The sequence below is a fragment of the Rhamphochromis sp. 'chilingali' genome, assembly GCF_963969265.1.
Source record: "Rhamphochromis sp. 'chilingali' genome assembly, chromosome: 5".
Taxonomy (NCBI): domain Eukaryota; kingdom Metazoa; phylum Chordata; class Actinopteri; order Cichliformes; family Cichlidae; genus Rhamphochromis; species Rhamphochromis sp. 'chilingali'.
This window is the reverse complement of record NC_137932.1, coordinates 10,831,081-10,855,114: the sequence shown is the minus strand read 5'-3', so window position 1 is coordinate 10,855,114 and position 24,034 is coordinate 10,831,081. Positions and strand designations below refer to the sequence as shown.

At 39.6% G+C, this 24,034-nt stretch overlaps 1 protein-coding gene across 3 annotated transcripts; it reads right to left on the bottom strand.

The window, feature by feature from the left end:
- Nucleotides 1-4,702: 4,702 nt before the first annotated feature.
- On the bottom strand, nucleotides 4,703-22,390 carry acp1 (acid phosphatase 1). Of its 3 annotated transcripts, XM_080882837.1 has the most exons (7): nucleotides 22,311-22,390; nucleotides 20,710-20,783; nucleotides 20,003-20,116; nucleotides 19,826-19,939; nucleotides 10,867-10,928; nucleotides 9,976-10,081; nucleotides 4,703-5,006 (listed from the first exon to the last, which is right to left on the bottom strand). In XM_080882837.1, the coding sequence occupies exons 1-7, from the start codon at nucleotides 22,351-22,353 to the stop codon at nucleotides 4,929-4,931; spliced, it is 591 nt and encodes a 196-aa protein (XP_080738963.1). In that variant the 5' UTR covers nucleotides 22,354-22,390; the 3' UTR covers nucleotides 4,703-4,928. The 3 variants fall into 3 exon arrangements, with proteins under 3 accessions (XP_080738963.1, XP_080738962.1, XP_080738961.1); XM_080882836.1 differs by lacking the exon at nucleotides 19,826-19,939; XM_080882835.1 differs by lacking the exon at nucleotides 20,003-20,116.
- Nucleotides 22,391-24,034: the final 1,644 nt, after the last annotated feature.

The window sequence follows — 24,034 nt, the reverse complement described above, 5'->3', positions numbered from 1 at the left end:
ACCACATTGCAAAGAAATCGTTTACTCTCGTGCTCTGGGCGAATCTGCCACTTTTCTCCTGGAGGAAATTTCCACCTTGAGAGACAAAGGAGCTATAAGAGTTGTCCCTCCCGAGGAAATGCACAGCGGATTTTATTCAAGGTATTTCCTTGTGCCAAAGAAAGGGGGGAGGGGCATGAGAGCCTTCCTGGATCTCCGTGCCCTGAACCGGCATTTAAGGACATACAAGTTCAGGATGTTGATGCAGGCGACTGGTTCACATCAATCGACCTGAGGGATGCTTATTTCCACATCCCCATATATCCCCCACACCGAAAGTATCTAAGATTTGCTTTCCAGGGGATAGCGTACGAATTTATAGTCCTGCCTTATGGTCTCTTACTGAGCCCAAGGGTGTTTGTGAAATGCACCGAGGCAGCAGTGGCCCCGCTCAGGGAAAAGGGCATTCGAGTCGCCACATACATCGACGACTGGCTGGTGGCAGCCCCAACCCGCCAGGAAGTGGCTTGTCACACAAATGCTCTCATACACCATCTGGAGAGTTTGGGTTTCCAGATAAACGTGGAAAAGAGCACATTGAAGCCAACTCAATGCATTACTACTTTCATAGGGCTCAGCCTAGACTCCCTCCGGGTGAGAGCTTTTCTGTCCCCAGAGAGAACAGCGGCCATACGGTCATCCCTAGCACTGTTTCGCAAAGTCAACACAGTGACCCTCAAACAGTGCCAGAGGCTCCTCGGTCTGATGGCTTCTTCTCTAGTGGCGATAACACTGGGACACCTGCACATGAGAGGCTTTCAGCGCTGGGTGGGCTCGCGGGGACTGGACCCTCACCGAAACGGCCACTGTTGCGTGAGAGTCTCTGCAGACTGTTCACTCGCTGTCCGCGAGTAGAAGAAGCCAGGTTTCTTGTCTCAGGGCATTGCCATGGGGGCAGTTTCAACCAGGAAGGTGATTTCCACAGATGCCTCTCTTTCAGGCTGGGGGGCCACCCACGAGGGCAGAACAGTGAATGGGGAGTGGGGCCCTCACATGCGCTCCACCCACATAAACTGTCTGGAACTGCTGGCAGTTCACCTGTCGCTAAAACACTTTCTCCCTTGGCTGAGAGGTCATCATGTTTTAGTGAGGTTGGACAATTCCACTGTTGTGGCCTACATCAACAGACAAGGGGTCTGGGGTCCCCCAAGTTACACACACTAGCACACAGACTGATAGTCTGGAGCAGTGTCCACCTGCTGTCACTGAGAGCAACTCACGTGCCGGGAATCTTGAACTTTGGAGCAGATCTTCTCTCCAGGAGCAATCTGCTGTATGGCGAATGGAAGCTTCACCCAGAGGTGGTGAAGCAGATCTGGCTGCGATTCGGTCAGGCGACCGTGGACATTTATGCATCCAGGGAGAATGCTCAGTGTCCCCTGTTTTACTCGCTGCACGATCAGAAAGCTCCACTCGGGGTGGATGCTCTAGCTCACGAGTGGCAGAGAACCCTCCTCTATGCTTTTCCCCCAGTGGCCCTCATTTCTCCAACTCTGGCCAGAGTGAGGGAGAGAAGTCACTATATCATAGGTGTCAAACTCTGGCCCGCAGCCTAATTACATTTGGCCCGCGAAGCCATACCAAATTACTATTAGAGCTGGCCTACTGGTATTATACAGCTAATATATATATATTGTTTAGTATTAAGCTTTGCTTGTTCCATATTCAGTTTTTCAGCAAAACGTGTTTGAGTCCATAAGAAAAGATTCATTCTTATATTTGGAGGAATAAATATATTTCAATAAATATTAACGTTAGCCCGCGACTTTGTTCTAGTTTTGAATTTTGGCCCACTGTGTATTTGAGTTTGACACCCCTGCACTATATGATCCTGATAGCCCCGCACTGGCCAGGGAAGCACTGGCTGGCGGAGATTTTTCAGCAGCTGTGCGGCCGTTACCACTACGCAGAGATCTCCTGTCTCAGGCACGGGGGGAAATATTCCACCCCCATCCAGAGAGGCTAGCTCTATGGGATTGGCCCGTGAGTGGTTTAACCTGAACACGGTGGGGCTCCCTCATAGTGTTATCGACACTATTCAGTGTTCTAGAGCATCGTCTACTAGGATGCTATATGAGCACAAGTGGCGTGTGTTTGAAAGCTGGTGCTTAGAATCACAGGCCATCCCTTTTCAGTGCTCTGTGGCTGTGATTCTGTCATTTCTTCAGGCCCTGATTGATAAGGGTAAAGCCTTCTCCACCTTCAAGGTGTATTTAATAATAATAATAATGGATACTTTATTGATCCCCATGGGGAAATTACTTGTTTTTCTCTGCATTTGACCCATTCACTCAGTGAAGCAGTGGGCAGCCCACTAAGCAGGCGCCCGGGGAGCAGTGTGTAGGGACGGTACCTTGCTCAGGGGTACCTCAGGGTAGCCGTTAAGTGGATTCGAACCGCCGACCTTCCGATCATGGGGCGACCACTTTACCTACTGAGCTATCCCTGCCCCATATTTGCCCCGTATTTGGCAGCAATTTCAGCCTGCCATATTGGTTTTGAGGGGAAGACTGTTGGCCAGCATCCCTTAATATGCCGTTTCATGAAGGGTGCACGGCGTAAATTGCCTACATCTAGAATACAATACAATATAATTTTATTTATATAGCACATTTAAAAACCCGAAGGCACACGAAAGTGCTTCACAGTAATATGGAGAGTCAACATAAGTGTCTAGGCCGTTGGCTCCATCGTGGGACCTTCCCATAGTATTAGCTGCGCTCTCCTGTTGCCCATTTGAACCCCTGGAACAGGTTGAGTTAAAATTTCTGTCCTTGAAGACGGCTCTATTGATTGCTTTAGCTTCAGCTAAGCGTGTAGGAGAGACCCACGCTCTCTCAGTGCATCAGTCATGCATTCAGTTCTCCTCGGATAATACGAGGCTCAACCCTGCCTTTATCCCAAAGGCCGGCTTTTTACCCACCACCTTTCTCCTCAGAGGAGCAACAGCAGCTGCATACCTTGTGCCCAGTCCGTGCTCTGCACACACCCAGAGTGTCAGACAAAGTGACCAGCTGTTCGTGTCCTGGGCTAAACCACATATGGGAAAGCTTGTGTCTAAACAGCGCCTCTCCCATTGGATAGTAGGAACAATTTCCCTGGCCTATACTTCGGCCTCCTGCTGGCTTGCGTGCGCATTCCACTAGAGGTTTGGCAACCTCATGGGCTCTCTTTAGGGGAGTTTCTATTCCTTCTCCCCTGTGAAGTGCTGTTGGGGACAGTTGTCTTCTTAACAGGCATGTCTGGCAATCTGGGAGTCAGTATTTCTCCCATAGTGAGACACGAAACGAATGCTATGAAAGAGAACTTAAGGTTATGTATATAACCAAGGTTCTCTGAGTAGCATGAGTGAGTGTCTCATCGGACTGCCCTCCTTGCTATGGAAGCGAGGAAGAGGTGGGCTTGTTTTGAATGACATCTGACGCTATGTCAGCCTATTATATAGGGAGGCACTAGCCCCTCCTGACATGGGCGTCACTTAGCAGGAGGCGTTCCCATAGTGAGACGCTCGCTCATGCTACTCAGAGAACCGGGGTTATATACATAACCTTAAGTTAGCTTTAGACAAACCAGCTCCTTCCCTATATTGACTCTCAACTGGGCTAGTGAACTAATTTTTGAATGTTACTTTGTATCTGGCATTTAGACGAGAGCATGTCGGAAATCTCCCCATTTACGTCTAGGTAAGACAGCTATTAAATATGATTTCAAAACAATGTCAAACTACTCTTTAAGCTATGCCAGAAAATCAGTACAAGTTATTTAGTATGCAAATTAATTCCCTGGCTTACTTTCCCCAACATACTTTATTTCAGTGCTAAATAAAACAGACTGGTCTTGCCTGTGTCCAGAAAAAGAAGAAAAAAAATCATTAAGTCAGGAAAAAAAAAGTTGTGTTCTCATATTTAAAAGTTAAAAGCTCCTAAGGTTTACAGATACACAGCTATATCTACGCTAAAACTAGAGTCATCACCAACTGGAAGCCCTCCAGCCACCAGTTGATTCATCTTGTCTTTCTACTCCACTCTTGTGTAATGATTTGCAGCCGTTTTTCCTTGCATCTATCTCTATCTGTGGTGAAATTAGTCTACCATTGTGAAGTGCACTGAGTGGTCATTTGTGTGGGTGATTTAGAGACCAAATTTATTATAACACTGTCGCCACTTCTGACTTAAGTGATTGCTGTACTGAGAAGATTAAGTTTTGCGTCTATTAAAAACATAAATTTTTTTCACTGCTGTTTTTTAAAACAAAACAAATACATGCCATGTTCTTTATACAAACCGAACATCTCCCAGTATATAAAAATAATATGTCAAGAGAATATCCTAGCCATCAAGCACTAATGGTAGCATTCCCTTTGATCCCAGTGTCAGCATTTAACCCATACACCTCTATTACTACTATAGCAATAGCCCTAATCAATGCAAATAGCTGACCTGATTGACTACCTCCCTGGACTTTTTTTGGGGGAGAGGTAACAACGGTAAAAACAATAACAATAATAATATTTATAACAAGGTGCAATAATATTTAATGTGCAATATGTATGACTGTGCAATGACAACAAAGAGTTATCTTATATTATCTTATCAATTTTGTAGAATTTTCAGGAAACAAAAATTGACAATGTGTAAAAAATAATAATAATAACAAAAGGAACTTTAAACTGTCACACTCACTTTATTTGTTTTATTAATCAATTGAATGTACAGTCTGTTAACTTGCCCACACAATACTGTTCTAAATGTACATTATGCGTACACCAAAACAGGTAATCTGGTGGTATTTAGTATTTACTCACAACAGAGTTATACATATATTTGTGTAAGTATATTTAATTGAGAACCCATATTTATTCATACATCTAAGACATGTCAATGTAGATGTTAGGAGTTCTTCTCCAGGAAAGCTTTGCAGCATCGTACACACTGCTCATAGACCTTTTCAAAGTCTTCATCACTTCCCTAAAAGACAAAATTAGGGAGGGGGAGATTAAAATGATTTAGCCAACTATTCATAGCTCGCAATCACTGGAATTTGTTGTCTATTGCACACAGTGAAAATATACAGTTATATGAATGGAACAGAAGTACGGCCTGCCCTCTGATGCAGGCTGGATACACCCAAATTATAAAAAATGACAGTTTGTTACTCAACTGAGAAATGTTCTTATTCCGAGAACCAAATTGTCAAGACTGAAGCCAAAAGGGTTTTGAAATTCTATTCATAACTATTCAAAGTGGTATTTCTCGCTGAGATTTACGTTTTTAAAAAAAGAATTTGTAAACACATAACTACATTGAATTTTGTGATTCCCTAATAAATTATTTATTATTTTGTTAAAATAATTTATTATTTTTTATATATTTTATAAAAATAAAAATATAAAACATATTTTATATTTGTTTTTTCCCCCCATTATCTGATAGAATTTTCTGTGTTAGGGCAAACAAGTCCTTCTCCCACATTGCATCCCTAACTTATGGGGTTCCACAAGGTTTGATCCTGGGTCCACAATTATTTTCCTTCTACATTCCATTTAGCTGGCATCATTAAATCCTTTTCTGACATTTTGTATCACTCTATTCTGATGACATTCAGCTGTATCTGTGACCGTGGATGTGGACCTAAGCAGCTGCAGAGGCCACTGTTTTCCTGTCTAGGCTAAAATGTTTTCAGTGGCACCATTAAGTGCTTATAAAATAAGTAACTGTGAAATTCATAGGCTACTTGGTAATCTTCCTAACATGTCAGGTTATGCCTTGTCAAAAAAAATATTTGAAATGATTTGTTATCACATCAAAATGTTTAAGTACGTAGAGTACAATGATTGTTGTGATGCTGAATTGGGTTTTTAAGCATCGTGTAATTCTATTGTGTACTAACTACTAAATTGCTGGTATCATGACATCCCTATACCAATGATCCAGCACTGTATGAGTAGCAGCAGCAGCATTTCTTGTGTATTATGTGCAGAAAGATGAATGATGAACACCTTCACATTGATAAAATAAAAGAATCAGAAAGTTTGACATTGAGTTAATTTAACCCATTATAAGTAATCCAAATTGTTCTATAATTAAGTTCTTATTGTTTAATTACGAATTAACAAACAAGAAATAAAAAAAATGAAAAGTCGATACCTACATTTTAAAATATTCCATTAACAATCGCTCAATGCAACTGATTGAAAATAATAATAGAGCTAAGAAACATTTAATAGAGAAACGTTGTTATCTGTATTTTAAATTTTTAAAGTTTACAATGGCCGTTTAACACGTCTCTTTCCTCCTCTTCAGTTCACATCATCATGAACTCATGTTTGTAGTCTTGTCACAAAACTTCATCTTGGTTTAAATTCAACTGTTATTCTCAACTGATTGAGTGAGTAACTACACACCTGTGACACATGCCACATACTCCAAATTACTAAAATATAAATATTTTAATAATTCCATTTGTAAAGGTACGTCTGACACGCACACTCTCCTATTATGTGCAACATCTGCAAAAGGGCAATTACGGACAATCCAGAATTCATGTGTAAAAACAACATAATTCTTTATTTATCCTGACACACGGACAGCGATTGTTCTCCCCTTTTTTGCTCGCTTGGCTGTCATGCTATGTGGTTGCTGGCGAGGTACCAATCCAAGTACTTACATGCCTCCAAAACCACATTGACTATAATGAGATTTGGTAAAATTACACAAAGAAATACAGCGTCCAAAGCCAAAATCACACAATCCAATACACTCAATACAATCACATAAACTGTGGTCACTCTTTCTTCTTCCAGCTGCATCACTAATAATTCATGACTGTTTTATTTAAAGTCCAAGTTCTTACGGGAAAATCAAAGACATAGGAACTATACAATATAATTCATCTAAAATAGCTCTAGCCACACACATTTTTCATAAAGACCACATTTGAAAATTATTACTTATTATAAGATCCCTTGCCATTTATTTAAATAAACCAACCATAAAAATATATTAAAGTTTAAATGGCCACAGGAGGTTAAGATTTTTTTATTTTTTTTTTTTAATGTCTATTGTCAACACTCAAACTTTCAAAGCCTTCCAAAGGTCTCTGCCTGCACTTTTCCAATTCTTGCCTTTTTCACTCATAATACTCAAGACAATAAAAGCCAGCCAAGAATCCATGTCCAAATCATCTGGCAGGACTCAAAACATCTAGGGAACAAAAAGAACTACCGAGCCACGGACTGTGAAAAGCTTACCAATGTGAAACCAGAAAACATCTGTTATGGTTCCGTAAAACTAATATATTATGGTGAGTGTTGGTCTGGAAAGGCTGAATACCACTTTTTTGTGAGAAACACAGCTATTTTACTAGCAACCGTTCATTTTGTTTTGGCGCTCTTTACTGCATCAATTGTGTCTGGATTTCTCCCTGCAGACAACTTAACTTTTCCACTTGCACCTGAAGACTGATCCGGTCCATCCAAAACCATAAATATACTTCAAATGACTGCTCTGTGTGACATTTCCTGCCCTTTATCTTGTCCATAGAATTTTTCCCACGTGATCCTTTGAAGAGAAACACAAATGTTACAGAATGGGCTGAATGTAGCTTTTTTGTATCTACTACAATTACTGAAAGAGTTTGACGTTTTACTTTGAAATACTTTTTTGGGCTTTTAATCAGGATTCTTATTATGAAAAAAAAGTTCTTCCCGCTTTATTGTCTCTTGTATATATTAGATTTCATTTTTTTTGTATGTTTGGCTTAAAGTTCCCCCTTTTCACATTTAGTGCACAACAGAGTTCATTTAGACACCTTATCACTAGTAGAAATACTAGATTGGGTTTTTGCCTGGGTAGAGTCTAAAGGGCAGGTCAGATGATCCCCACTCACACATTAGACTAGGGATATAACAATTCATCGAGTCACTCAAATAACTCAATTATAGGAAAAAAAACCCTCAATACAAATTGTTTTAATTCAATGCTTCATTTAATCCACAGCTCGGTAGCGCTCAGTTGTCACCATGTAAACGTGATAATTTTACCAGCATTTGAGACTAAAAATAGATGTGCAATAGTAATGTATCTAGGGCCACGCATGTGAATAAAAAAGTATTACAACATTAAGCTCATGCAGCCCCCAGTTTTTAAATAAAAACTGATAACTGATAGCACAAACACAGCAGACAAGATGACGTCATAGTTTAATGTGGAGCCGGAGTTTGTCTGCACACACGGAGAAGAGCAAAAAGGCTGAGCCATTACTGAAATGGTGAGCTCAGGTTAAGTGAAAGAAAATGTTTTTTCAAAACAGCAGTCCATGTAACTGTAATCGCCATAAAAACCTATATTAGGAAAAATATGGAAGGACCTTTTAATCAAATCATCTGTTCAACAGAAGAAAAGCGAACTTGATGTATACAGTTAGGTCCATAAATATTTGGACAGAGACAACTTTTTTTCTAATTTTGGTTCTGTACATTACCAGAATGAATTTTAATTGAATCACCTGACTTGGCTATTCAAGAATATTTGACTTCTTTGCTTTAATAAACTCCTGGGTCCTGCTTTGGCTGTATGTTTTGGGTCTTTGCCCATCTTTATTATGAAATGCCGCCAAATCAGTTTGACTGCCTTTAGCTGGATTTGAGCAGTATATCTCTGAACACCTCAGAATTGATATGGCTGTGCCTGTCCCATTTCACATCATAAATAAACACTAGTGTCCCAGTGCCACTGGCAGCTATGCATGCCCAAGCCATCACCCTGCCTCTGCTGTGTTTTACACATGATGCGGTATGCTTTGGATCATGAGCTGTTCCACGCCTTCTCTCCATACTTTTTTCATGCAGTCATTCTGGTAGAGTTTGATCTTGGTTTCATCTGTCCAAAGAATGTTTCTGACAGAACTGTGCTGGCTTTTTTTTTTGTTTCATGCAGTCTTCTCTTTATGGTAGAGTTGGATATTGATACAGCTACCTCCTGGAGAGTGACGTTCACTTGGTTGGCTGTTGCGAAGGGGTTTCTCTCCACCATGGAAATGATTCTGTGATCATCCACCACTGTTGTCTTCTGTGGACGTCCAGGTCATTTTGCGTTGCTGAGTTCAACAGTGCTTTCTTTCTTTCTTTCTTTCTTTCTTTCTTTCTCAGAATGTACCAAACCGCAGATTTTGCCAGTCCTAAAATTGCTGCAATTTCTTGGATGTTTTTTTTGTCTGTTTTTGCAGCTTAAGGATGGGGGATTTCACCTGCATGGAGAGCTGCTTTGACCCCATGTTGTCTGTTCACAGGAAAATCTCCCAAATGCAAGTACCACACCTCAAATAATTTCCAGGCCTTTTATCTGCTTAATTGATAATGATATAACGAAGTAACTGCCCACACCACCCCATGAACTAGCCTTTGAGTCAGTTGTCCAATTACTTTTGGTCCCTTCAAAAAAAAAAAAAAAAAAGGAGCACGTGTTAAGGAGCTAAAAATCCTAAAACCATTATCCAATTTGAATGTGGATAGAGATAGTCAGGAATATGCACTTTTCCCTAGCAAGCTGAGGTTGCCGTCACTGAGTAACTAACAGGTCTTTACGCCTGCATGAATTGGGCTTTAGCAATCAATTTCACAGCAAGTGCCAGCTGCCACTCACCAACCTTTCAGAGAATGCACATTTCCCCTTGGAACCATTGGTTGCCAGAGAGGTCTCTAGGCCTTTGTGGTTGAGACCTTAGCATGGCACTTAATTTAACATGCCAAATGGTATAGATATTTAAAATGAGTTCTTGTGTCTCCCTTAAATGTAAGTAAAGGCCTCTAAATGTTGCATCTTGTAGTTTTACTGGCTTTGGCTTCTTTGCTGGACCATCTCGCTACAACATTAAATTAAACATATCCTCTAAATTTGAGCAATAAAGTTGAACATAGGGATGTGTTTGAATACTTACATAATAAGGGTCTTGGATGATCAGCTGCTTCTGGGGGTCATAAGAACCAAGAAGCTCAATTTTTGCTGTGTAGTCTTTCACGGACTTTGACTTCCGTTTCAAGTCACTGCAAAGGTGAGAGAAAACAAGTAACTCCAAAAGAACAGAGCACGAAACAAGGGAGGTTTGAGCACCTCTGGATTAAAGAGGTCACATGCTTCTAAATATTCGAGATAATGTTGTTGTATAGTGTTTATTGTCTGCTTCTTATTCTAGCATTCCTCTAATAATAATTACATTCATGTCATTAACTTTAAATCAGTGATAAATAATAAAACGGTGTAGTCTGGAAACATACAGAGTACATAAATGAAAAGTAACACCTTAACATGTTTAAGTCAATCCCAGACAAAAGCAGTAGGTCAAAGAATTAATGAATTCTCAGTCTGGCCAACTTAAAATTTGTAGGAAACAAAGTGTGCAGGGGGAAAAGAAAAGACTGCCCCAAAGAGCAAAGACGAGGCATCCAAAGAACTCAGTAAGCTGCTTACAGATCAGATCTGCCGTGGGCATGTGATCTCAAAATGATCCTTAAACGTTCAAAGTAGCAAAAAATATCCCTCCCCCTGACCTCTGCAAAGAGCTTAAGAAAGGATATTGGTCATTAAAGGGAGGCATTCTCCTACAAGGCATTTATAGCTCAATGTCCCCACCATTTTTATGTATGCATGTGAAAGAACAGCACAGATAAACGTCATGACAGCAGGACACACTAGTTTGGACCGTTACAAGACAAATGTTTTTTGACACTTAACACATGACACCAGCGCTTTCAGTGTCTAAGTATCCAACCGTGATTGACACTCTTAGAAAAAAAATAAACACTGCTGCTGTGGGCTGAAATAACTCTACCTCAGATTGCTCTCGTCCATGCACAGAATGTGCTCAAAGCTCATGAAATCTTCCTTGGTCACCTGCAAGAACAACAAAACAAATATTACTTTTGGCTCTGTGTGGAAATTCAGTATGACCAGCAGAGACTCCCTCTGGTCCTTCAAAGAGGGCTGAATGGGTTATGCAGCTAAAAGAAAATAAAAAAGCAGCTTTTTCACTGACACATTAAACCTCTAAAGACAAGAAAAATAAGACAACTCAGATCTTATTAAATCATTCATTTATCATCTGCCTTTTTAGTAATAGCTTTTGGATGTAGTTATATTATGTCAATATTTTTAATTACATTTCATTGTTCGTAATGGAGGCCAGCATCCATGTGCTGGATTCCAGCTGCTGTTACATGCACAAAGAATTTTTAAAACATAAATAAACTAATGTTGCATTTTCAACAAGTCACACAAGCCTTATTTTCCCATCTATTCCTCCTCCCTCCTTCTCCTGCTCAATGGCTAACTCATTTTAACGTGAAAAAAACAAGGTCGCGTTTATAACAACTTGAATTCTTGATTCTTGACCTAGAGGAAAACCAAGTTAGGGAAAGGAGCACGTCTGTATGCCTGTGGAGGGGTTTATACAGTTTTCACTGCATTCTGTGATGATTTAATGGCACAAGCAGCAATAAAAACAAAAAGAAAAAAATAAGAAAAACAGGCAACACCCCGAATACTTTTAAAGTATTTTGACAGTGGATTTATAGGAATGCCAAGGAGAAGCTAAGGGCAGAGAGAAACAAATGAGAGCACAGAGGCATGAATAAAACTCCCGCATAGCTCCAGATGTTGACATATGGACACAATAACAGTGACAGCTTGTAACAGCAGACGGGTAAAAAGATGTTCATTACAAATGTTTTCGATTATATTCACGCAGCGAAACGCTCCAGCCACTGCAGTCTGATCACTGTATTTCACCCATTCTCACACTTTCACATCCTCTCTCTCACACACAATGATAATCTGTGTTGATCATAATCTCAGTGCCTGCTTCTTTCACAGTGTAAATGAAGCAGTGGTAATCCTCTATCAGAAAGTCTTGTGCAAGACCTCCTCACGAAGTTGACAGAGAGCTTAGTTTGGTATCTGAAATCTTTGGCTAAGAATGAGCAAGGAGGTTTTTATGGAAAGCAAAGAAAGAGTCGGGAGACACTCATAGAAAAGTGATTGGAAATCTAAAAGTTAATGGTTCTTTTTAACAAAAAAGAAGAATTTGACATGTCACCGTGCATGTTGGTTTACCGTCATACTTTAACAAAAGAGGTACTTGTTGATATGTGATTCAGGAAAGCTGTAAATTTATTTTGCCCTATATCTTCATTCAACAAGGTTCTTCTATGTGAGGGAACAAAAACCTTGCACGCCTGGCCAGTCAGCCACTGAAATTTGCCTCCTTGGTGACACTTCAGACATTTGCGTCTTTAGCCTGTGGTGATAACAAACATGTCCTCTTGTTGTAGTTAAATTTCAACATATGCTGAACTTGTTAAGTTTATAAAAGGAGCAAAAAACAGACACTCTGTAATGTAGTTGTTAGTAGATTTAAGTGTTTAGTAACGCTCTCGTGGTTATATGGAGTACAGTCTGAAGACACTTAATATATTTATACACTTTATATAAGGTTATGGGTGATGGGGAAAATTATAAAATATTGTAACATTTCATTTATTAATATTTATCCAATTTCATAAAGGTTTTTTCGCAAGTGGTTGCCACTGCAAAGAGCTCTGTATATCCAGTATGGCACCGATTTTTATGCCCTTATGCCTGTCCTTTCCGATGCAACCGTCCCAGGGATTTGTGTGTTCTTGCCTCAAACTAAGGATCTTTTACAGGTTAGGTAAATGTGATAACTACTACACTGTAAAGCCACCACTGATCCTATTTGTGGAATGAATTAACTAAGAATAAATGGGGGAAAAAAGCAAGTAAAGATGGAAGTAGTTAAGAGGCATAAAAGGAAAAAAAACAATCAACATGCATAGAATGAAACTTTAAAATGATACATATAAATGAATAATGAAAACGACACATAATAAAGCCCTAAAAATCATATGGATCTGTGTGATATATAGTATACATAACTCAATTTCTTATAAAGAAATAGTAGCGGAGTGATTTTAAGTTCTGTTTTACTACTCTGTGGGGAAACAGTCTTAGAAAACACAAAAAAACAAAACACTAAAACACTGCTGTAAGCAGGCACTAGGGCTGTGCGATAGGACCAAAATCTCATATCCCAATATAAGAATTCTATCATCTCGATAACGATATAAATCACAAAAATGTAACATTTTCTGTAAATTCTGTGAATCTCGGGCAGCTCGACTTGCGGGAAGTGTTTCCAGCTGCGCGTCATGTAGCTGGAGTCGAGTGTTTTAACAGATGCATGAAACGATACATTTTTAGACACAAGTTGTAACAGCCGCAGTTTTCTTTGTGAGTATTTATTACACAGGGTGCTGCGGGGAAAAGCCTGTTCTAATGTTTGAGTCTAAGGTTTATTTTTTAGCACCTGGCGGCTCTTTTTTACTTCTCATCCGTAAATAATCTGCTCTTTCACGTGATTCAGTTTATTTTGAAAAGTCTCAACAGGATCTTGAGCTTTATTGTGAAAGGTTTATGTGGAACATAAACAAGCAGACACACGATGGTGTTACCGTCGTTGTTGCTAACCACAACGCATAAAAACAGGCGCTTGTCCGTAGTGTGGTTATATTAAATATAAGAGAAAGAGAGAACTTGAAGAAATTAATATAGCCACTACAGTGACCATCAAAACGATGAAAAAATATTGCCGTAAACAGTTTATTTTGCGACACCACGAAACAAACAATAGCTAAAATGAAACGATAAACGTTTTTATATCGTCATCCGATCTATATCGTTATATCGAACAGCCCTAGCAGTAGGGCTGCACGTAGGGCTGCTCAATTAATCGAATTTTAATCACGATTACGATCTGGGCTTTCAACGATCATTAAAAATGACTGAGCCGATTATTAGCCCCTCCCTCATTTATCCGGGACACCTTAAAGGCCGGTCCGTGAAAATATTGTCGGGCATAAACCGTCCGTGGCGCAAAAAAGGGTGGAGACCGCTGATTAAGAGGACCCGAGGGAAGCTCAGAAAGCTAAGCAGAAGTTATTTGGAGAGGAGAGTGACTGCTGTTGGTTGAAAAGACAGGTAAAAAAAAAAAAAACTTCAGTGGTGTTGCACACTATTTTACATTATTTTTTTAAAGTCATTGTTAACCCTTTAAAGCCGGTCAGAGCAGCACGCTCCGTGTTGTGTAACTATTTTTAAATCCCTGTAGAACCGGAACCGCGTAAGCTAGCGCAATAATTTGTTTTGCATATAAAACCAGAGGAGTTGTACTTACATCTGATGCCATCAGCTTGTCCTCGGTCACGGTTTCCTTCCACATAAAGCTTTGCAAAAATTGCATAAAAAGCGCTTGCAGGAACAAAAACACAATATTCCAGAAACACGCTTTGCCGATCCGATCAGCTGTTCGTAACACTTCCCACATCCGGTTGTTCAGTGATGACGCGACGAATCCTACTTCCGGGTCTAAAGTAGTCTGCGTTTAATATGGCTTTTGTGTTGTTAACATGTTTAATGTTATGTATTTTCTTCTATTTGATCTCAAAAAGCTCCTAAAACAGTCAGTGATCACTGTTGACCTCCCTCGGCTTTTATTACCGCTAATCATTTATTTAAGCTCAGTTTTTAAAACCTTACGATGTAACTACAGCCCAGCCCATGCAGCAGTATATGAATGACTAACCTCGTATTGTGGATGGATTATCTCAGTTGTTCTCCTGGCTGAAGTTTGGTCCTTTTACAGCATCCTGCCATGCGATTACATTTGTTCCTGACCACCGAGAACACTCACATTAACTTTTATCGAGTGGAAAAAAAGTTAGCTTGTTTATATTATGCTAACATAGCTGTGTCGCTAGCGGTCACGTAGCACATCATTATATACCAGCTAGCCCAACTTCAGTAACCCTACAAACGTCACTGCTGTTTAGTTTTCTGTCTTCATTTATGCTGGAAGTGATAGCAGAGCTGTACGTTTTAATTTGTTTCCAAAACCCCACAGTCAGGACATGCTATATTGTATTTAGATAGAAGCTAGCGAGCTAACTCCCTGCTAACTTCTAACTCCGTTAAATGTCATAAATTCCGTTTTCATGGATGCCTGGATGTTAAACTCAATTGTTACACCTGGTAGAGCAGAACGCTGATCATTTTATTAAAGATGAAAGACTTTAGACAGTTTTTCAACTCTCAGTAATCCCATAGTGATCGTTTGATATATGGACCTGCAGCGGAGTTTAGACCCAGACACGGCTAGTGACGTCAGACTGAACAACCGGATTGAAACAGTCGTCAGCACGAACTACCGCATATCCGCCATTTCCTGGCCGAAACCGGAAGTGACGTAATTTTCGCGGAAATTGTAGTAGGCCTTAAAAGCCTATACTGGTCATGTTTGACCTTTCTGAATAGTTTCTGTGATGCTTAGAACTCGAATTGCACTGCTGGAAATAGTTTATTTTGATGCACCTGCTGTTTTCTTTGCAAATTTGCATCATAGGATTGTTTTTTCATTTTTCCTGCAGTATATAAAAATTGCTGTATCTCCAAAATAAAACTATGAAGACACTCAAAATAAATTTCCTGTTGTTGTAAACTATTTTTTGCAACTTTTTTGTATTTAAAGTTTTGAGGGATAAACCCTTAAATTTCTCCAAGTAGAAATATATGTAAAAAAAAACAAAAACGATTTTCAATTTTTTTGTAGTTTATTGCACTTTTTTGCAATTAATGTAGTTACTATGGACTTAATGAATACATATTATTTAAAATATGGGCTATAACAGTTGTATAGCAACTTGAAATGCTCCCACAAATGGCACTACAACATGTAAAAATATAATATAAGCTCTGGCGGACTTGGTTCTATAGTAGGTCTTAAAGGGTTAAATAAATATCGTCAAATAATCGAGATCTCAATTTCAGTGAAAATAATCGTGATTATCATTTTTGCCATAATCGAGCAGCCCTAGCTGCACGATTAATCGTTAGAAAATCGCGATCTCGATTCATACTTATGTGCGATCTCATTTCCAAATGACAACGATTTAAAAAATAAAAAATAAAAAAGACGACGACGATTGTACCGCATTTTGATCCGGGACGTAATCTGCATGAAAACAAGCGCTCACTCTTCCTGCTCAACGAATGACAAGGGCGGAGCCTTATACCACGTGATACAGAAGCTGTGCCGTGTGATGCTAAAATTAGCAGGGAAAAAACAACAGAGAACACGTCAGAGATGACGAGAAAGTGACAGGACAAAATCCGTCCCGGTCAACCACCCAAACATCAATAACGGGAACCTTATACAGCGCTTCCCTATACCCGTCGAACTCCCGCAGGCACAAAGAAATTACGGAGGCTATTACTTATCACCTGACCAAAGATATGGCTCCCATCAACACTGTGCAAAACCAGGGATTTAGGAAAATGATAAACACCCTAGACAAACGCTACACAGTGCCGTCCAGCAACTATTTTTCTATTGTTGCACTACCCGCTCTATACACGCAGTGTCGAGCAACGGTGGAGACGGAATTTCAAGCAGTGCAACATTTTGCGGCAACAACAAAACGTGAGACATCTGTTGTTTTTATGTTTATTTATTGTTTTTATGCTCAGTCTCAACTGTTACGAAGTTGATGTGCAGTTAATAAGTGCAATAAATATTTATACTGGAAAAGAAAATCGTGAGAGAATCGTGATCTCAATTCTAAGCAAAAAATCGTGATTCTCATTTTATGCAAAATCGTGCAGCCCTACCTAGCAGGCACATCTACATTTGAAGTTAATTATCTGTTTGCACACCAGCTTTCACTTGTGTTGTCGATTATAGTTCTAGCCAGTAATAAAATATAATATCTACATAATAGCTACATACAGCTATCATTAATGTGTGTTGAAGAAGCATTCCTTAGGAATTATCCAAAAAATAACCATTAACAGATAAGCTAAGATCTTTTCTTCATTAATTATGTTTGCACTTTTGAGTAATGGTGGGAAAAGGACGAGAATTCAGCTTGTAAAACTTATCTGCACAGCATCAATGCTGAACTGGTGACAGGTGAAATTAATGTGATTACTACAGGATGATGGTATTTTGGCAAAAAGTGTTCATTCCTCAAGTGTTGGTTTTACGATAATCAAATTGCAACTCTCTTAAATCTGATGTCTGGATGTCAAATTTTTGATTACCCTAAGTTACTTGTTATGGATCACTTTGAAAAATATGTGTTTATAAAATAAACACACTTTTGTTTATTTGGGGATACACAGGTCTTTAAACGAGCTCCCAGCTGGCCAGTTTGCTTGGACACTGGCCACGCCAGGCCTTCAGCAAAGTTGGAGGGTGGGTTATTAAAAAAGAAAACGTGGCAGAAAAGAGTGCTAAAGAAAAAGAGGAAAAAACAAAGACTTGTCAAAGCTTATTGTGTGGATTTGGTTGGGTTTAAGCCAAGGGTTGAGCCTTCCCATCCCTGCTTTGAGGAGATTAGATGAGGGTCTGACAGAACTGGTTTGCAGTAAGCCAAAACAAGGAGATGGGAGATCTCAAGTCTAGGGTGAAACACCGGAGATCTCTCAGTGTTTAAGGGCACTGGGGAGTAGGAGTTACTGTAAGGAGAAGCCAGCGCAGCATAAAGCCTGAAGCCATACATGGACAAACATCTTGGTGTAATTTCAGGCCTCTTTAAGGATTAGAAACATCTGTGCAGTGATGCTTGCTACACTGGCTTCATCAATATTTCACAAACGTCACAGGTGCCATCAACTTGAACATTAGTCTAGACCAGGGACTGGCTATCAGCTTCTTTATTACACTCAAAAATACTACCCCAACTCCTAAAAATGTTATACAGTTTGTGATATGTAAATAAAAACAGAATATTTTCTGAAATCCTTAAGCTGAGAAAATGAGCCATTTTAAGCCATTTTGCATTGATGGTGCAACCCATCTCAAAACTCGCGACAAGTTCGTGTTTACCACCGTGAAACAGCTCCTCTTCCTTTAACAACAGTCCATAAAAAACTGCAAAATGAGGAGACCGGCTGCTGATCTTTGGGTAAATTATTTTCTTTCCTTCTTGTCTGGTATAAGATTCTAGTTGCTCCACAGTCCTGGGTGTTCTTTGTCATATTTTTGGTTTCATGATGAGCCAAATGTTTTCAGTCTGTGAAAGGTCCGAACTGCAGGCAGGACAGTTGGGCTCTTCTTCTATGAACCCATGCTCTTGCAATAGCTGCAGTATGCAGTTTGGAATGGTCTTGTTGAAATATGCAAGGCATTCCTAGAAAAAGACATCATCTGAATGGGAGTATATGTTATTCTAAAACCTGTAAAATAGCTTTCAGCATTGCTAGTGCCTTTCCAGATGTGCAAAATATCAATTCCAAAGGCATTAATACACTGCTATACCATCAGAGCTGTAGGCTTTTCAACAGAATACGTATAACCAGCTGGATCGTCCCTCTCCTCTTTACTCTGAGGGACGCGGCATTTTTAAGAAGAATTTTACATTTTAATTTCTCTGACCACAGAGCAGTTTTCCACTTTGCTTTGGCCCAGAGAAGACTGTAGTGTTCTGGATTGTGCTCACGATTGGCTACTTCTTTGCATGACTCAGCTTTAACCTGCATTTGTGGATGGCATGACGAACTATGTTTACTGATCTATGCCTATTTTTCATGCAGTGCAACCCGAGGGGCCAAAGATCACAGGCATCAAATACTGATTTTTAACTTTGTCCCTTGCGCACAGAGTTTTTTCCAGATTCTCTGAATCTATTATGATTATATCTTGTACTGCAGATAATGAGATATTAAAAGTCTTTAATGTTGAGGAACATTATTCTCGGCCCTGGCCCAACATTTTTTTGAGACATGGTGCTGCCATTAATTTCTTAATGAACTTATATTTACATTAAAATGGTTAATTTTCCCAAGTTTTTATGTTCTATTATGAATTACATTTTGGCTTAGCAAATATGGCAATTAGTGTATTGGGTTTATACAAACAAACTTTTTTTCTTTTTTTAAAAGGATTAGATAGCCAGTGCCTCAAAATGTTTTTTTAAAAATGTAGGCCCTTTTCCAAACAGGTTTAAAATTTACTTCAGACAGTTCTGTGGAAGATCCTGTTCTAGCGCATCTCGTTAACTCATGAGCAGGTTAGCTGACAGTCTCCTTTTCAAAAGAAAACCAGTTAAGCAGCTATCCCCAAGCAGTACAAACACGTGTTTCACTTCCTTCATGCTGCTGTTTGGGCACAATGTCTTGCAGTCTTAGCAACAGTCACCCTTCTCTACTAATTGAAAGATCCAAAGAGAAGAACAAACAGCACAAACCAAAACTTCTAGCAGGTGGAAAGTTGGTTCTTGTGATTAGAAAGCTGACTACACAGACCTGGAGAATAGGTTTCTAGGATGACAGACTCCCTGGTAGGCAGCTGACTGACATCAAAAACAACCACAATAGCTATTTAACAGTTCTTCTGTAGACAGAAGAAAGCATGATGGAGCAGACTAACAGATCAAGACCTTCAGAATAAAATCCAAGTGAAACATAGAGTGTAGACCAGTAACACTCAGCTGGTCTGTGAGCAACATCCATGCTACCACAAGAGGCCAAGATGCCTGAAAATCATCCTGTAATTAAGAGAGAAGACTGCTACCTACTCTTCTTACTCACTGTTTTAAGTATGTGACAATTTATTTTTAAAAATGTGATTGAGCAGCATTACATTCTCACATACACACGCACGCACACACACACACTTTCCACTGCAGTGACAGCAGCTGTGGGACGTCTGGTTGTACCTGTCGCGCCCTGTGGTCCGTGTCAATGCCATGCTTCCTGAGGCAGGCTAGACCGCGGGCATCCGGTAAGCTGCCTAGATTCCAGTCTGATGTGGCACCACTGTCTATGATCCACTGCAACAGAGAACAAAAAGGGGGCGCTAGCTACGTCTTGAGAGAGGTGGTGGGTGATCATACCTGCCTGGCCACATGCCTCATGGGCACGCCATGCCTCTTCATGCAGGCTTGACCACGGTGGTCTGGAGGGTTTCCTATCTCATAGGTGGAGGTGGCAGCACTGTCTATCCTCCACTAGGCAGAACAAAGCACGGGAATCAGAAACTCAACAAAACCGAATTACAGTCTCATAAAGAAAGAAGTTTCTGTACAGAATAAAGGGCAACTCCACATTTAAACTGAAGGTAAATGTTCCTAATCATCTTTAGAGACTGTAAGCAGGTCGCTATTATCCAAATTGAATTCAGTGAGGAATTTTGAACTTTCATTTTTTCCATTTTAAATCAATGTACTGCAGTTAGTAGCAAAAGTTAATTTCATATAGAATTTCTCTCCAGAGACCAGGACTTTAAAACTGCGAAGTTAATACTGCCAAATTAAAAATATATATTATCAACCAACCAGTATGAAGAAATAATTTTCCTCACTAATGCCAGAGGAAATATTTTTGAGACTAGTTCTTGATATGTTATTCATATTGTAGTGTTATACGTAATATGTAAAGGGCTCTTCAAACATGCAACACTGAACAGAACATTTAAGGTGAGTGGCTGACACTTCTGTTGTCATTTCCATAGTTGTATCAAATGGCAGGAGTTATAAACAGAAAAAATGTGTACAGCAGATCTGTAGTACGAAATGAAAACATATGTCAACAATGACTTTACCTGATCAACGATGCCACCATCAGTTGCCATCTTCCTGAAGACTGCTTCAGCAATGGGGGATCGGCAGATATTCCCTGTTCAACACCACAAACAACATCACCATATTAAAGGGATAAGGATATATTTAGAAAACTGCAATATCCCAGTGGTAATACACATAACTTCAGTATATCATAAAGATATATGTATGATATTTTAAAATACAAACTTTTCTGTATACGGTAAATGGATTTCGACTGCTAAAACAAAAAAGAAATGTATTGTGAAACTGACTTTACTTTCGGACTGTGTCAACAACTAAAATGACTTAAAATCTTGAGTCGAGGCCAGATATTGATTAAGCTTTTTTCTTTCTTATTCTGTGCACTGTGATTGCTCCCTGGGACAGCATCTGAGGCATAACAGACGAAAAGGGGCAAAACCTTTACAATATTTTAAAACCTGAAAAAATATTTCTAAAACTTAAGCTCATATTTTAACATGTAGACCCATGCAGAAGTCCAGCATATTACTGGCAACATCCAAAGACAATGGATTTACTGTGCTTATATAAAACTCCTATTTGAAATACAGTCGCAACTTTGTGAACAGTGACTTTTTTTTTCTTTTAAATGTCCTAAACAAAATCTAGAATCTCATAAAAGATCTAATTGAAGAGCAGACTTTTGGCTTAAATTTAATGCAATTAACATAAAACAAATTAATTAAAAATATTTTCAGGGGCTTAATTAGTCAAATTGAATAAACCATAAATAAAATGTTCACAGCTTTTGTCTAACCCGCCTAATTATCTGTGCTGTTTTACAGAAGGCCAGTACTACTTGAACCCTTCCTCCAATTAGGATGTCGACAGCACCAGAGGTAAAAGTATGCAAAAAAAAAAAAAAAACCCTAAACGGGATGCTTTAGTAAATGGCTAAAATAACAACTAATCTGTTAATGTCCAAAATATATAACATAAAATCTATGTGTGTCTTAACATGTAATGTTTAAGTTACTGTTTTGGTAGTTGCATCAAGCAGTTTCTAAAATGTTTGATCACGTTTAGTATTTTTTCAGGAAACAGTCCATTGGTAAAGTAAAATCCTCTGTAGAAGCTTTAATGAAATGTGAAACGAATTATAATGAAAAATCTACCACTCAAATTAATAACAGAGCCAACCTACACTCTGCTACATCTTGAAAACTATTTCAGAATTGGACGCATGTGCTTCAAATTATCTGCAGTGACGTTTCCGTGCTGAGGTGAGTTCCTGACAGCTTTCACTTTGGATTCTTTGAGCTTAGACACGTATCTCTCCAGTTAAACACGGACACCTTGCTTGACGTTTACACATAAGGCTACAGCTGATTAGATACCAAACATACACACATGGAAGTTAAAAGTTTAAGAGCCTTAAGTGGAAAGTGTGTTTGGCAGCTTCGCGTTCATTGTAAGGCAGCTAGTACATAGTTAGCACTCTGAGGTACATCTAACGAAGCTCATTTCATTTATTAAAATGCGATGAGTTGACCTGCTGACAGAATGACATGTTTGCTTTTAAGCAGTAACACGTGTAAGTTTTAACTGAGGTTTTGTGGGTTTAAAAGACGTCTCTTACCCAAACAAACGAACAAAACCGACTTTGTACCCGTCGCCGCCATGTTGAAAGGTCCTGTACGACTACGACACCGGCTAACGTGGCGGCCAAGTACTGCCTGAACAAAAGTATAGCACGCTGACAGTGCTGAAGGGTTCAAGTATGAACCACATGCGCCTTAAATTTAAAGAGTATTACTCTCATTTACATTTACATTGGAAATTATAAGTGATACCAGATATCTGTGAATATATATTTTGTTTGTTTGTGTTTTGTTTTGTTTTTAGTTGACATACAACCCAATGTAGTCCTACTGTTAGTCCTAAGCCCATATAATTGGGGACAGTAGTATCAGGAAGTCCATCTGGTGTAAATCTGCCAATTTGACGTGATGATATGTTGAGGGATGGAAATTGAACATCTGCTGAAATATTCACAGAACAAAATATTGCACAAAAAAATTTAAACATAATCAATAGCAAATAGCAGCAACAGCTGCTATTTGTCTGCTCACACTCTTAATTTGCATTTATGGTACTGACAGCCCACGGGTAGAAGCTGTTCTATAAATGTACTAACGAAGAAGAATGAAGAGAGTATGACTGAAAGATAGGAGTGCGTTGAGAAGCTGATGAATCAGAATCAGAGAAACTTTATTAATCCCAGACGGAAACTGAGTTGTCATAGCAGCAAATATACAACAAACACAAGCACGCACATAAGATTAGTGTAGAAACAGAGTTATAATAGATAAATATTAAAATAAATAGATAAATATATGGATATAGGTATACATATAAATATAAAAGGACGAGTATGTGTGGAAATATTTTGCAGTGTACAAAAGTGACAAGGTGCGTTGAGGTGTGATTAATTCTGTTCCACATGTGTGGACCTGACCCAAGTGGATGAATTAAAGAGTCTGATAGCAGCAGGAAGGAACGACCACCTGTAACGTTCTCTCAGACAGCGAGGGCGAAGGAACCTGTTGCTGAAACTGCTCTTCAGATTGTCCAGTGTGTTATGGAGGGGGTGGGAGTCATTGTCCATGATTCCCAGCAGTCTGCCAGCATTCTGTCACTGATGACCAACTCCAGGGTGGCGAGCTTCATGTCAACAACAGACTCTGCCTTCCTGATGAGTTTGTTCAGTCTGTTTGCGTCCTTTGCTTTGATGCCTGCACCCCAGCACGCCACAGCAAAGAAGATGGTGCTCGCAACAACAGACTGATAAAACATGTAGAGCAGCCTGCTGCATAATTTGAAGGATCTGAACCTTCATAGAAAGTAAAGCCGGCTCGAACCCTTTTTGTAGGCAGCATCCGTGTTGGCAGACCACACCAGCTTGTGATCCAGTTGAACTCCCAGATACTTGTAGGATGTGACTATTTTGACATCAGTCCCACGAATGCAGACAAGGGGAGGGTCGGGATCTGTTTCTGCCAAAGTCCACCACCAGCTCCTTTGTTTTGGCCACATTCAGCTGCAAGTGGTTCTCCTCACACAACCTCATGAACCATCAATCATTCCTCTGTACTCCTCTTCCCTTCCCATCTCCACGCTTCCAATAATGGCCGTGTCATCAGAGAATTTCTGGAGGAGGCACATTTCTGTGATGTACTTGAAGTAGGCTGTATAGATGATGAAGAGGAAAGGGGACAGAACAGTTCACTGGGGTGCTCCTATGTTGCTCTTCAGACTCTGACACACAGCTCTGCAGTCTCACAAACTGCGATCTGCCTGTCA

What these genes read in the sequence shown, in the direction of transcription:
- acp1 (XM_080882837.1), bottom strand. Translation starts at nt 22,353, where the DNA reads ATGGCGGCGACGGGTACAAAGTCGGTTTTGTTCGTTTGTTTGG. An exon ending in CGGACCACAGGGCGCGACAG is followed by an intron (nt 10,929 to 19,825) that starts GTACAACCAGAC and finishes TTGTTCTTGCAG; the next exon opens with GTGACCAAGGAAGATTTCAT. An exon ending in TCATCCAAGACCCTTATTAT is followed by an intron (nt 5,007 to 9,975) that starts GTAAGTATTCAA and finishes TTTGTCTTTTAG; the next exon opens with GGAAGTGATGAAGACTTTGA.